This window comes from Pongo abelii, chromosome 1 (genome assembly GCF_028885655.2).
Source record: "Pongo abelii isolate AG06213 chromosome 1, NHGRI_mPonAbe1-v2.0_pri, whole genome shotgun sequence".
NCBI lineage: Eukaryota > Metazoa > Chordata > Mammalia > Primates > Hominidae > Pongo > Pongo abelii.
In genome coordinates this window covers 228345776-228360871 of record NC_071985.2, presented here as the reverse complement: position 1 = coordinate 228360871, position 15096 = coordinate 228345776, and the positions used below count along the sequence as shown (strand labels likewise).

Below are 15096 nucleotides of genomic sequence, written 5' to 3'. Positions count from 1 at the left end.
CATCTGTCACCCTCAGGAGGTGTCTACTTCCAACAGGTGAGCCTGCAACATGTGGGCCGCAGGGTCAGTGCAGGACCTGCCTGGAAGTGTGTGCCAGGGCGGCAGGCGGATGGCCTTCTTCAGGAAGGAGAGCTCCGGGTGATAGAAGCGGAAGACCTGGTCCACCACGTGGGGCTGCAGCTCCACGGTCAGGCAGAGCACGGCGATGGGCTTGCCGCCACTCGCTCGGAACAAGACCTGTGAGGAGGCCACGCTGAGCACTGGGGCGGGCATGAGGCTCGTAAGCAGCTTCTTGTCCCTCCTTAGACAGCACAGGTGTCTCCACTGTTGCCATGACCCACTCACCCCTCACCCGCCACTGCCATGCGGGGGGAGGGTCGGGCATCGTCAAAGGCAGGGTGACGGTCGGGCATCGTCAAAGGCAGGGTGCAGCAGCAGGTCTCCACCCGGAGGGGACCGCTAAGCAAGGTCTGGGCCGGCACCCACACAGGGCACCAAAGCGGCTGCACTGCTGTTATTTCTCGCAAGAACAGCACACTTCTTAAATGCCAGTGGAGAAGGTCTGCAGTCCCAAGTCAAAACTACTCCCGCCATGAAAGTGAAAGCATCCTGCAAATTCCAGGAGAGTCACAGACTGGCCATGCTCACAGCATAAAGAGACAACAGAACGTCCCTGCCTTCCCACGGAGGCCCTGGCCCTCGCCCACTTTGTGCTATGTTGGCACAGAAACCTTGACCTCTGGACATTTGGCAAGCTACTCACTTCCCAATGCGCCATGAGCTCACGATGGTAAGGCCCATCTTTCCTCCTGTCCCTCTGTCTATGGTCATCCACCTGCAGGCCTTGCCATTCAGACCTAAGCTAGCAGAGGAAAACCTTCCTCCCAACGGTTTTGGCAACAGGATATGATGGCTGGGACTTCCCACACATGTAAGGAAAAAGCATTAACCTAGGGCACTCAATAAAGATCAGATATATTCCTTAGATCAAGGCAAAGCTGTGGCTGCACATTTAAATAAAATAAAGCAAGTTTTCACTGGTGATGGGGCCCGCCGGACACAGAGGGCCAGGCTGCAACCACAGTGAGACCCAGGCCATGGGAACCCCACAGCCTCACAGGACTGCGCTGAACTCTGAATTCTGTCCTCCAGGCAAGGTGTAAGAAAGACCAAAGCTTTTTAATTTTGTTTTTCACTTCCCAACTACTACAAAAAGCATGTTTCTACCGAATAAAAAAAAAACCTTCAGAAACTGCCATAAAGCAGCAGTGTCTCAAGCTCCTCCTAAGAACGTCTCAGCCAGCTGTTGAGAAGCAGGTGCCTTACTACACAGCCTTCGCTTAGCAAGGGACGTAACCAAGGACTAAGTCTTATTTCCAGGAAGAACCACACCACACACTCACACACACCAGGGAATGCTCTGTGTGAGGCTCAAGGAGTGGCTGCAGGCTGTGGCAGCCACCACGGGAACTGCAGCTTCACACCCGGAGAGCCCTGGGCTGCAAGAAGGCGGCCACCAACGAGGCATTTCCCACCAGACACCATGCAGGCTGTGCCACACCCAGACGGAGCTGCCCTACCCAGCGAGGACACGGAGAAGGCCATTCCCAGGCCCACACCACCCCTGCCCTGACCTAGCCCCAGCCCTCCCCTCCAGGAGGGGAGAGAAGGACACAAGGGTCAGGCCCCGGGAATACCCAGGAAGCCCCGAGATCAGTTTGTCCTCTGTTGCCCCTTTACCTTGGCGTGTTTAGTGGGCACTGCGCTGGACTTCCAAGGTGACACGGCATCCGTGCCCTTCTCGTTGCTCAACCCAGGAGAGGCCTGCAGGAACAGAAAAGCACAAGCAGGTCAGGGGGCGACACCACTAGGCAACCAGCACCTGCGCTTAGAGACACCACTGCCACCCAGCTGGGAGCCACCAGCCTCCTCTCACACTGACTCTCTGGGCAGCAACCATCACCAACCGGCCTCACTGTGCCAGAGAAGGCTGAGGCTGCCAGGAGCAAAGGGAACAGCAGATCCCAGGTGGAAACCCAGCTCTGCCTGAAGCCAAAGGCCTGAGGTCCCACCTGCTGTCCTCACAGCCCATCCCAAGAGCCAGCATGGAATCCTGTGAGTGAGCCTCTAGGGACATCTCAAGTCCACCTTAAGCGATGACCACCACCCTAGAGAGCTGACCCCAAAAGGTCAAAAGCTGAAACACACACTCCACACCCCATGCCTGCCTCACACACCCAGGCATGACACACCCCCTGCAGGCACGCCTCACACACCACCCCCTGCACACAACTGCATGCTTGCACACACACCTCACATACTCCCTGCACACACACAACTGCACACCTGCACACACACCTCACACACTCCCTACACACCTCACACAGACCCCTACACGTACAACTCCTGCACACGTGCCTCACACACACCCTGCATACATGCCTCCTGCACACATACCTCACACATCCCCCCTGCACACACACCTCACATATTCCCCCTGCATACACACCTCACATACACCCTGCACACACACCTCACATACACCCTGCACACATACCTCTTGCACATATACGTGCTGCACACATGCTCCCTGCACGCATGCTCCCTGCACACATGCTCCCCGCACACATGCCTGCAAAGCTGCATCTTGCATAGAGCAGACAGTGCTGCAGTCGGAAGGGACCAAACAACATTAACTGGAAAGAAGATGCTAGAAAATGTCAATCCGTTAGATTCACTGGGCTTTAAGCCCTTCTAACCAACTTAGTAAAGAAAATTAGGAGGAGATGGTCCAGCTCGACACCCATCAGGCTGGAAAAGAGAAGGGGCTGGTTGCCACTCGCAGTGTACATGCCAGGGCTCTTGTTGAGCACCAAGGGGAGTGGGCGGCAGCCCCAAGGCTAGTCTGTCTGCACAAGCAAGGGAAGGACACTGGTGGAGACCAGAAGCATTCTAAATTTCCCACCATCATCAGCCAAATGCAACTTCCCTGTGTGCCTGACACCCGCACCTGCACCATGGCCAGCTGCCCTGCAGAGAAGCTCTGGAACTTGAAGGGGATGTGGGCGGTCTCGTGGGGGCGCAGGTAGAGCTGGGGGGCCAGGCTGCCGCGCAGGTGGAACATGTCCTCCTCTACCGGCGTGTGCAGGCCAGCAGCACCCTTGAAGTCCCTCCACTCCTGACTGTCCACGATGACGCTGGGGGAGGCAGTGTCCAGGCGTCAGGGCAGTTCTTCCCAGGAAGGCCCACAGGAGGCTACGTCCCACCCACCGAGAGCGGTGCTCAGAGGAGGGGGAGAGAGGAATCAAATCGCCCCGGCTCTCAGGCAGAATTCAAGCCAGCTCAGCAGGGGCGCCGGCTGCACCCGACACAGATCTGGGCTGGGGCAGGACGGGCACTGCTGAGACCTCACCTCAGCTCGGGGTTGTTGATCTCCACAGTCACTGTGTGCTGTGTGTTGTGGGGGTTCTTAAGCACAAACTCGAAGAACTCAGCGACCCCCAGCGTGGCGTGGAGTGTGTGCTCTGTGGTGATGGCCAGGCTCAGCAGGCTGGCGATGCTTTCAGCCTTTGTGCGCTCCCGGTAGGCGGCGATGACCTGTAGGTCCCGCAAGTGCTGTGTGCGAACGCTCTGCTGCACCTACAGACAAGAGGACATGGGCGGACAGGGTCCCAGGCACACTCTCCTCCACAAGGGGCTATTGCTGGCCACCAACCAACCGCAATCTCAGAACAGGACATTTCTCCACGAGCATCACCACCACCACCCGCTTCCTTGACCATGTGGTCTGGGTGGAACTGGCCGGCCCCGCCCAGGCATGGATCTCAGGCAGTGCTGGACAGAGATCTGCTAGCTGTATCCCCGACACGGAGGTCCACACAGCACCCCTGCCTGCTCCTGAGAGACTCTTCACAGCCACGAGTCTGGCCCCCCGCACAGTGGAGAATTGGAAGTTTCAAACAAGAGAAAAGAATGGCCTCAAAACTATGGTGACAGGCCTCACCAGCCAGGTCCCCAACACAACGTCGGGAGCCCTGCCTGGGCCCAGCGTCCACAGGAGAGGACAAGCCCCCGGCCTGCTAAGTCTCGGTCACACCGGGTCAGAGTCCGGGCAAGCAGCACACTGCCTCAGCAAGGCTCAGCCACCCCCTTGCTCTGATGCCCCAGGGACTCGAGGGGCTTGGCCAGCACACGTGGGTTCTACCGGGTGGGGACTGGCTTGTTTTTCTTGTGGGCCTTACAAGAAAAAGTGAGGCCCACTAGAGGCTGCCTTGCAAGATCTCAGGCCTGGAAGGGGCCACCCCCATGCCGGGGAGTCAGCCGGCCAGCCTGCAGCTACTCCAAGAAGCCGCTGTGGCCGGGCGCTGGGAACCTTCTGTCTAACACAGAGGAGGCTGAGGCATCAGAGAGATGGGCTGACTTTAATGCTTTCAGGATTTAACTCAAAAGGTGAGGACAAAATTTGATTTCTGACTTAAATGACTTTGGACATTCACTTTCCAACATCCAAGGCTCTGGCTGTTCCTTTGCAGGGGGATCGGAGCTGGCCTTTCACACTTGGGGCCTCCATCAGAATTTTATCATCAGAGCTTTTCAGAAGTGGAACCTCTGACAGGCTGTGCTGGACGATGGGGCCAGACATGAGTTAGGATGAGAAACAGGGCTAGGGCTGAGAGTGGCTCCTCAACTCCAAGCTTATGCTGACAGAACTAAGGTTATCCAGGCTGGGGGCCTCCAGAGGCTACAGCCTCAAGCCCTGCCAGCCGGGAGGAAGGGAGGGAGGGAGGGAGGGAGGGAGATGAGGTGTGTGTCCTGAGGCCTGGGGAGGAGGCCCCAGCCATGCCCTGGCCCTACCCTGGCCTCCCTGCTCCCTGACCACAGAGCCCACCAGTCCTGCGGCTCAGGCCAGGCCTCCTAACCCTGTGTCCTCTCACCATGCCTCCTCCTCGCCCCAGCAGACTGAACTGAGCCTAGGGAGGGACGGAGGCGTCTGCATCCACCTTTGAGCACCAGGGCCTTGCTGGCAGGGAGGCTGAGTGGCAGCCCTGCTGAGTTTACTGTCAGGAAAAGGGACACCTCTGTTCAGACCCCGGCCTGCCTACATGTAAGGGGGACTCCCAGGAGATCTTTCTCGAGGACCCTGTGGTTCCCGACTTCTATGAGCTCCGGAGGTACAACCATTCTCACCTCCCATTTCTTAGTAGCAAAGTATTAAAAGTTCTATTTAGATTTTCAGCCAAAAAGGGGGATTTTTCTAGCCAGAATGATTACACTGACAACCCAGGATATGTCAGTTGTTCACAGCTCTGGTCCCCAGAACTGGGAGAGCCTCAGAATCACCTGCAAAGCTTTCTTCAAACCCAGGCTCCGGGGGTCCTGCCCAAACCAATCAGTACCAGAATCTCCAGGGGTAACGCCCAAGAACTGGCTTTTATTAACAGCTCTCCAGATAATTCTCAAGGATTTCCCCTGGTGGCTGAAAAAGTCCGATTTTTTTATATTCTGTCCCTAGGACTTGGGAGGAAGGTAAGAGAGAATCATGTGGGAGGCAGGGAGAGATGTGCACAGTGACTCGGTCTGCGTGGAGAGCCCAGGACAGTGACAGCTGAACAAATCCTCACCAACACGCTCGTCCCGCGCTGGCTCAACTCTCCCCCAGCCTCCTTCAGGCGCACAGACCTCATCCGCTCCAGCTTACGCCTGCGGGTGGCATCCGACTCACAGCCGATGTCCTGGGGCCCCTTGCCCTGCCGGGCATGGGTCAGTAGCACGGCGGCCAGCTCACTGTCCACGTCCGCCAGCTTCTGTGCTTGCACCACGTGTTTTCCTGCAAAAGGATCAGTGTGGGAGTCAGGTGGATGAGCAGTGTCTGCCTTCCAGGAGCAGACACCGGGGCAGGCCTCCCAGGACCACCTATCCAGGGAGGGAGCTCAAGAGCATAGCTCTGCTTTTTGCAGCTCCAATCTGCAGAGTTCTGAGATCCAGATAAAGATGATAACTATATCCTGGTTTCCACAGCATCCCCTCCTTTCCTCAGCCTCCAAATTAAAAGCAATTCTGACTCTGGCCCTTAGATCCAATGCTGTCAACACACCACCAGGGGGCTTTCTAGGGGAAGAAGGCCATGTTCTAGAAGCCCATGCTCTGGGGATCTTAAAGGGCCCACTAATGCCTTCACCCAGGGCTGCCGGCCTCAGCCCCTCGGATCAGGCATGGGGGTAAGGGGTTGCCCTCTTGGCAGGAGGCCTTCAGTGAGTGGGGGGCGGGGAACGAAGCTCAGAGCAGGCCTGGCCCCCAAGCTCCTGCTCCCAACTCCGCCCCGGCTGCCCCTGTACTGGCTGGCCCCCAGGACAGCCTGACTCCTTTGGGGTGGCCCTACTCAAACCAGGGACACACAACGACTTGTTTAGCAAACCAACAGAAGCTGAACAGGGTCAAGCACTGGCAAAGGCTCAGCCACTACTGGATGGGCCAGGCCCTTCCTTTCGACACAGAGCAGGGGCATAGGGTGTCGGGTGGGGCTGTGCTTCGTGACCAGGCCACACCACAGGCTGACACATGAGGCTCCCAGACAATCGCTCAGCCCGGCATAGGCAGGGCAGCTGAGGGGCGCCCCAGCTTAGGGCCTGGGTCCTTCCTCACTCCCTGGAACCAGCAGAAACTTCCCACAAGAAACCAATGCCAGCCCGAGCTCTCCCAGCCTGGTTCCACTTGTATGGGGCGTGGGCACCCCCTGCAGAAGCCTCCACACAGTGGGCAGCAAGTGACCCCCGACTCATTCTCACAAGGAAACAATGCCACTGTCAGGTCCCTCACCACCATCCAATTTTAAAGGCAGCGAACTCCTTTGCAGATGCCCCGAGTGGCTCTTACAAGTCTCGGGCACAGGCTTGGTCTGAGCTACCTGCAGCCACGGCCATGAGTGGAGGGACCTGGGGCCTGGGCAGGTGGGAGTTTATCATGAGCTCAAGTTTTCAGATTGCATCACCCCAACAAATACCTCTCGTGGTCCCAATGAAACCAGAAAGGAAGTTACAGAGTGACCGTGAGACTGCACTTGGGGTGAAGCACGAAGCACTGAGAACCTTCTTAAAATTTCATGCAACTTGCTAATTGCAGAGCCTTGCGCCATGGGTGAGACATGTGCTTTTAAGGGACACCTCCTGTCCTGGTCCTGAGCAAAACAGGGTCTGGAGGATCACTGACCTCAGGGGCCTCTGATTGTCTCAGCAAGTCCTTCTGGGTTCCTGGTCCCCGACAGCTGAGCCCCTGATCTGCTGCGCCTGGAGGCAGAGTTTTATCAATAACCTCAGCCTGACTCCCGGAGCTCAGGGACTTCTCTCTATGGAGCTGGCTCTCCATCGTACTCTAGGTGGTCTGCAGGACCAGCTGAGGATGAAGGGCACTGACCCCAGGGCAGGGAATCGAGATTCTAAGCCAAGTTCACCCCTTAGCCACGGCACTGGCCAAGTCACCTGACCTCTCTTCGTCTCAGTTTCTTCAAAATTACAATGAGGAAGCTGGCCCAGAACAACAGACTCTACCTGCCTGGATCATGAATCCCTTTGAGCCCCTCATGTCTGCTCCCAGGGAGAACATACAAGTTTACCCAGAGTTTCAGGGGCCTTGCGGGATCCTGGAAGCCTTGCAGGATGGAACCCAACGGCCCCTCCCACCTCTAACAAGCCACAGCTCCAAGGCCCAGCAACACACAAAAGCGCAAGGCAGCTTTGAATTCACACAGATGATCTGCAACCTCTGGGGAAAATGCTCCTTAAAGAGCACTTCCCACTTGTAATTCAAATGACAAGTACTTTATATTCAGGTCTGTGAGGCCTTAAATTTTAAGAGGATAGAAAAACTTCAGAGCCTCCCTGCTGTGAAACACATTTTCACCAAACCCAGGTCTTCCCCTCTCAAGACCAGGTCTTTCTTTCCCAAGCTCCATAACTGGCTTCCCTCTTCTGTTCACAACATGAGGGACCTCAGCTTGTTTTGAAAATCAGTCTATGTTCATCCTGACCTTCTCTCCATTCCTCCTTCCCTTGCAGGTGAGCAGCCAACCAGACACAAATGCCACTGGCAGGGTTCCCACTTCTCCAAACAGCACAGTCGCCTGCAGAGCCCAGCCTAGAGCACCAGGGTGTGATCAGTGTGGTGGCTCGGTGGGGCCGGTGGGTCCACAGGGGCATCCAGCCAGGGCACCGAGCTGCATATGGACAGCACAGTCCTGCCCTAGATGCAGATGGGCATTAACAGCACCATGAATGGTCCACACGCAGACACACACACACACACACACACACACACACGCACACGTGCACACACACAGCCTTCTACTTCTCACACACCATTCATGACCCACCCGCACATGGACAGCACAGTCCCGTCCTAGACGCAGAGGGGCACTGACAGCACCACAAATGGTGCACACGCACACACACACACACATGCACACACACACGCAGTCTTCCACCTCACCCACCACTCACGACCCACCCACACATGGGCCCAACAGTATCAACTCACGCCTTGAGCTTCCAGTCGTGAGGAGGCTGCCTCCAGAGAAGCGGCTGGCTCCATTGTTTGCGATGACCCGAGATCTGGACGGTGGCAATGTGCTACAACCTCTCACTTTCTGTTCACACGGGTGACCTACGTGAAAAACATCCCAACATAAGACACGAACCCCAAATAAGAATCTGATGAAACAGATCAACCCACCACATAAGCGGTTGTGGCTTTCAAATGGCCCATCTATACCCCGACACACTAAGGCCCCACCGCCTCTGTTTTGAATGTTTTGCAATTGAGAGACAGGTGGGAGCTCGTTCTGCTGTGAACTTTCAGCTAGGTCTTCCTTCTCCTGCCGTGTCAGCAGCAGCCTCCATTTCCTGGGTTGAATGAAAGCGTATGGCACTCACAGTTCGCTGCACACAGACTCTTCCTTCTGGACCTCTGGTCGCAAGGTGGGCTGCCTCACAAAGTCTAACCTCGGCCTCTTGATGGCTGCATTGATCAAGGAGAGGCCTGTGTGCATTCACACGTGCAAATGTCTGACTCCACACACACCCAGGGTCAAAGAGCCCCCGCAAACTGGAGCCTTCACCAGGGCTGTGTTCATAACAGAAGTCTTTGGCAAGCAAGTGGTGTGGCCTCGGGACAAGCATGTCTCGCAGCCGGCAGGTGTGGCACCCTGCGAACTTGCAAACCTGAGTGTCCTGGGGGAAGCTATGCTTGCCCATGGCGCGCTCTTCTGCAAGGATGGGACCCACAACCTCGGTGTGGCCTTTACCTCCCCAAGGGGTGAGGCAGAGCACCGCCAACGAAGCTGTGTCCCAAAATGAACCACCCAGGGTGCCCACAAAATGCTTGTGCCATCAATTTCCTTAATTCCAACGAGGCAGTGTTGAGTGCCCTCGGGCCTGGGATGTCCTCACCATTTTCCCGGGAGCTGTTAAAAGTGGGAACCCCTTCCCCTGGGCTTCCTGCCTCTCTGCATCCCTTCGCTCCTGCCTAACCCCAGCCCCAGGAGAGGGAGGGGCTTCCACACTGGCCAGGTCCCTCCTCGGCTGCGGCAGATGCACCTGCTGCACCAGGTTCCTTCCCCTCTTGCCTGTCAGGAGCTGCTGTTTTCAAGGACAAGCCCAGTGCTGGGAGCACACCCACACGCAGACACCTGCAGAGGTGAGCCACATCCTCCGTCCAACCCAGGTTCTCTTGGTGACAAAACCGGAGCTGGCTGATGGAGGTATCTCTCTAGAATGGTTCTGAGCTGAGGCTGGAAAGGGAGTGCCCATCCTCCCAAGGGAGCCAGGCAGGTCTCCGAGCTGCTCTACCTGAGTCCAGCCCCTCTACACCCCAGGGAACAGCGCCTGGATTTTGGAAAGGACCTGAAAGCCAGATACTGAATCGCAGCTGGCGACATCAAAGACATTGGCGGGACAGCAGACCGGCCCCCCCAGAAGGGCTGTTGAGGGCAAAGGCTCCGATGTGGTGGTAGAGAGAGGCTAGATTTAGAAATCACAGACTGCCTGGAATCAATCTCCAGAAAACTTCTAGAAGAGCTTCACTTCACAGATGGATGGAAAGCTGACGACACAGCAGTGAACACTCCCTGCTGCCCTCAAAGAACTCACATTCTCCTAATTCTTAAGTTCCTTTGGTCATCTTGAGTGCTCTCTCCGGATCTCAGTCCAAGCCGGGCTGTCCTTCCTGCCACCTCCTGCAGGCTGGAGCTGTTCTTGGTCATCTGTCCCTGCTTCAGTGTTCGTAAGTTCTTTCAAAACTGAAGCTCCAAAAGCAACTGTGGCAAAGGCACTGGCGCGTTGCCCACCTCCTCCCGTCTGTGCACAAGCACAAATGCAGAACTCCCCGGCTCAGCGCCGTCCCTGGAGGCAGCTTGAAAGCTCACTGGGCAGCTGTGGGGTCAAGCCGCCTGCTCACCTGTGCTGAGAATTCGGCCCTCAAGGCCAGGTTCTCACAGCCACGCTCACAGCCGTCACCATGAAGGATGGGAAGGCTGGCTGCCTCCTCCCACGCCCCAGTTGGCAACCAGAAAGGCCAGTGGCGCGCTTACCCAGCCATCTCTCAGTGGCGCACTTACCCAGCCATCTCTCAGTGGCGCACTTACCCAGCCATCTCTCAGTGGCGCGCTTACCCAGCCATCTCTCAGTGGCGCGCTTACCCAGCCATCTCTCAGTGGCGCGCTTACCCAGCCATCTCTCAGTGGCGCGCTTACCCAGCCATCTCTCAGTGGCGCGCTTACCCAGCCATCTCTCAGTGGTGCACTTACCCAGCCATCTCTTTCCAGAGGAATTAATTTCGTTCTTGCCAATGTCCCAGTAGCTGACACCCCCAGCCTCCTGCTCTTTCTCCTTGACCTCGACATCAGCACCGTGCTGTGCAGCAGGACAGTCGTGCTGACTTCCCCCTCAGCCCAGGTCCCTGCTACATCCCCACAAAGACGTAGCCTCCACGTCGCCCACACACCCTATACTGTGCTTCTGCCTTCGGGCTACCAACCGCCTCCTGGCACCTGCAGCGTCCACTCAGTCCTCACTCCAAGCCAGCTTCCTGAGAACGAGCACCTAGAACAAGGGCTATTTCAGTCTTCTCCCTGTTGCTCTCAGACCCTCCCTCCTGTCCTGGCCCGCCATGGCCACCTCTGCTCCCACACGCTTTGCAGGGGTCTCCAGCTTACCCTCAGGTGAAAGCCCGCACCCTCCCAGTGGAGGCTGCAGAGCTTCTGCCCAAACACCCTCCTCTCGCCTGCCAGGAATCCGTTTTTGGCCCTGACAACTCGTGGTCACAAGATCAAGATCCTCATCCCTAAGAAAGGAACCCAGATCAGCACTCCTTCACACGAGTAGATGTTCATGCCCCATGGGCTGTATCTTCTGAAGCCCAGGAAGAACAGGGCTCCGGGTGAGAAGGGCACTCAGGCTTCTTATCAACGCTTTCATCAATCTCTCCACCACAGCGCCAGGTTCAAGGGCGAACACCACCACAAAGAAGCCACGATTGGTGTCCTCAAAGACTTCCCAGATTCATGTGGGAAAACGGCAGACAAACAAGCAGGCCAGGGCGAGGAAGGGACAGCAGCCTGAACCAGCCCAGCCTGCCTGTGCCAGGGCCAGAGCTGTGGGCACTGGCACTGATGTTCACACTCCGGGCCACACTGCCCTCCACATGACGAGGAGGAAGTGCCACCGATGTTCACGCTCCGGGCCACGCTGCCCTCCACATGACAAGGAGAAAGTGCCACCAGCCCCAAAGCCTCAGTTTCCCACTCACAAGCTCAGAGTTGCCCCAGCTTCTTGCTGTGTGTGTTTCTTCCCACGGGAATTCGCGGCAGGGGCAGCAGCTCACGGGCTGGCGGTCCTGGCAAGCTCTCTGTCACGTCCCGAGGACCTGCTCCAAGAAGGAGGGGCCTCCCAGGCACCCAGCACCTCCATTCACTGTGGGCTGCAGTGGGTTCATCCTACACCCAGCACCTCCATTCACTGTGAGCTGCAGTGGGTTCATCCTACAACCGGGGCAGCCCAGAATGCTCCATAGCTTTCTCGACCACCTTCATCTGACAGCGAGTGGTTCCCTGAATCGCAGACAAGGCCTCTGGTCCACCCACATCTGACTGAAGTGGGCACTGGTCTATTTTAAGCCTGTTCTATGCACCACCCTGAGAAGTACTAAGAGATCAAGGAGAGTGTTGCAAGGCCAAGCTGGGTCCAAACAGCTCCTGGGGCAGGCGACCAGCATTCTTGGAGCTCAGGCTCGCAGGACACCTAATGATGACAATGGCTGCAGCGGGTGGGACCAGCAGGACACAGAACCCCGCTGGGCTTCATGACCGTTTCCTCTTACTGTATTTATACTTAGAGCACATGGGAAAATAAACCAGGTAAGCTGAATTTACACTTGCGTGCTCACTCAAGAAGGGTACGAGCAGCAAAGGCACTGCATTTCATCAGGGCACAACTTGGATGTTAAATTAGTGTAGGCTTTCTTCCCCTTCCATGAAACAGGTTACACCCGCACCAACACATTTGCTGCAGAGGCGGGAATTCCCTCCAAACATACAGGGCTCCCGATGCAGCCCTGCAGCTGGAGCAAAGCCCGCCACCGCCAACCGTGTGACCCCACAGCCTGGCCATCTGTCAGAACCCATCACCACCCAGTTCTCCTAGGATGTCCCGTGAGAACACAGATGCTTGGCCTGTGGGGCCATCTGTCCTGACGCCTGCCTCCCCCAGGAAGGGCCACAGAACACAAGTAACACCCAAGCTCCCAGCCGAACCCCCGTCCTACTCCACAACCAAGATCACCGCCCAAGCTCCCAGCCGAACCCCCGTCCTACTCCACAACCAAGATCACCGCCCAAGCTCCCAGCCGAACCCCCGTCCTACTCCACAACCAAGATCACCGCCCAAGCTCCCAGCCGAGCCCCCGTCCTACTCCACAACCAAGATCACCGCCCAAGCTCCCAGCCGAGCCCCCGTCCTACTCCACAACCAAGATCACCGCCCAAGCTCCCAGCCGAACCCCCGTCCTACTCCACAACCAAGATCACCGCCCAAGCTCCCAGCCGAGCCCCCGTCCTACTCCACAACCAAGATCACCGCCCAAGCTCCCAGCCGAGCCCCCGTCCTACTCCACAACCAAGATCACCGCCCAAGCTCCCAGCCGAGCCCCCGTCCTACTCCACAACCAAGATCACCGCCCAAGCTCCCAGCCGAGCCCCCGTCCTACTCCACAACCAAGATCACCGCCCAAGCTCCCAGCCGAGCCCCCGTCCTACTCCACAACCAAGATCACCGCCCAACCTCCCAGCCGAACCCCCGTCCTACTCCACAACCAAGGTGACTGGGATCAAAGAAAGCAATCTGGTGCTTCCTGTCCCTGGATGACAAAAGCTGACAGAAAGACAGTGCAAAAGAGGCTGCCAAGGAAGTCAGCAGGCCTGCGTGAAGCAGCCACCAAGCATGAGGGCAGACCTCTCCCCGTCATCAGAGTCCCAGGGCCCTGAGCCCAGCTGGCAGACACCCGTGTCCCCAGCCATAGCAAAGGTTTCCTTGCGTGGCCTCAGACAAGAACATGCACTGTGAATGCAGCTGTCCCAGAGCAGAATCCAGGCCAAGGCTGAGGCTCAGGCTCTGTTCCGCTCGGTCACCTACAGGCTTCCATGACCAGCACCGACGCTGCTGGCAGAGAGAAGCCTACTGTACCACAGAATAGCCAGTTTTATGAAGAAAGAAAGGCCACAACACCTTTTTTTCCAAAAAATGCAGAATCGACGGAGGAGAGCCAGGCTCGCTGCACCGATGCACAGAGTGCTGCGGGTGGCATTTGTCCTTTGTGAAAACCTCTCCCTCTCCCATCAGCGCCGGAGTCTCCCAGGCTGGCTATCTCAGCCTCCCCTTCCTATGAGCTTATCTCTCTCTTGCAGGCGAAGTATGAAAATGACAATTGGAGATAACATATAATGGAGGCAATCTTTCTTCTGAAGATAAGATTTTAAAACCTGGAGTCACTGCACATTTGGTGGCTGGAGAATTAAATATAAAAACAACCAACGCGGTCTCGGAGCAGAACGCTCCTTGCAACTCCCTTAGTTGCATGAGCCTTTGAATAATGCCTGCTCCTCAGATGTGGCTCATTTATTTCTCCAGAACCTAATTGAGTTTTGCTGTGTCCATATTGTCTATTTTCCAGGCCGCCTCGGATCTACATTCGTAAACAGGCAGGCAGAGCCTCCAAGCCAACTTAATGAGCTGTGCACTTGAGCTCCTCCGCCAGGCCCCCCCAACCTCTGTGCTGCCAGCGCCGGGTGGATGTGGCCCATGGGGCTCTGGGGTTTACAATCAGGCTGGGTTCTGAGGAGTGGAAAATTCCCTAAAAAATAGCAGAGAAGTCTGAATCTCACGCAGACAGACACAGCTTCAGAAACATCACATGGCTTAGTTTTGTTGTGCTTTCAATTCTGCCCTGAAAAATCCCAAACATTCCAGAGGACCCTCGGGAGGTTCAGTGAGCTTGTCACTGGCCCTACAGGGTCCCACATCAGCCCTCTGCCCTGAGGTGCGCACAGGCAGGCACCCAGCCTTGTGTCCCTTGACGTCCCATCAGCAGCCCCTGTCCCAGCAGAGGCCTCAGTCGAAGCCCCTGGAACGTCCCAGGTGGGACCCTCCTGAGCCACCCAATCCACGTGTCCCACCCGCCACAGTCCTGGATGTGGAGTGAAGTCCAGGGCTTTGCTCAGTCCCTCTAACGAGCAATCCCAGGGCACCATTTTCTATAAGGTCATTGTGCTGGGCCGAGAAGAAGGGCGCCTCTCCATTCTCCTCCTCCTGGGCTGCAGGGATGTTGGGAACACTTTCCTTGTCTGTCCTCCATCATGAGGCACAGGGAAGTCTCTCCCGGAACCCAGTCACTGTGTTTGAGGACTGTCCCGGAGATCCTCCAGGGACAGCAACAAACAACAACATGCAGGAGAGCCCAAGATGACTGATGACCTCTAACCCCAATCAGAAATTCAGAATGCAAACAACTGGGTCCAGGACAGACTCAGCGGCCGAGGACACAGGCTCCATGGCC

General features: G+C 56.8%; 1 protein-coding gene across 28 annotated transcripts in view; it reads right to left on the bottom strand.

Moving 5' to 3' along the window:
* Positions 1-15096, bottom strand: part of NPHP4 (nephrocystin 4) — a 127541-nt gene that overhangs the window by 4840 nt on the left and 107605 nt on the right. For 25 of the 28 annotated variants that reach the window (XR_008517172.1, XR_010136941.1, XR_010136942.1 and 22 more), the window contains 6 exons: positions 8530-8655; positions 5622-5827; positions 3413-3639; positions 3011-3197; positions 1741-1824; positions 81-237 (listed from right to left, as the gene is read on the bottom strand). Coding sequence is in view for 23 of the 28 variants with exons in the window: in XM_063715515.1 (XP_063571585.1) it covers positions 81-237; positions 1741-1824; positions 3011-3197; positions 3413-3639; positions 5622-5827; positions 8530-8655 (987 nt within the window). In the remaining 5 variants the exon portion in view is untranslated. The other 3 variants (XR_010136943.1, XR_008517173.2, XM_054542289.2) reach the window with 2 other exon arrangements.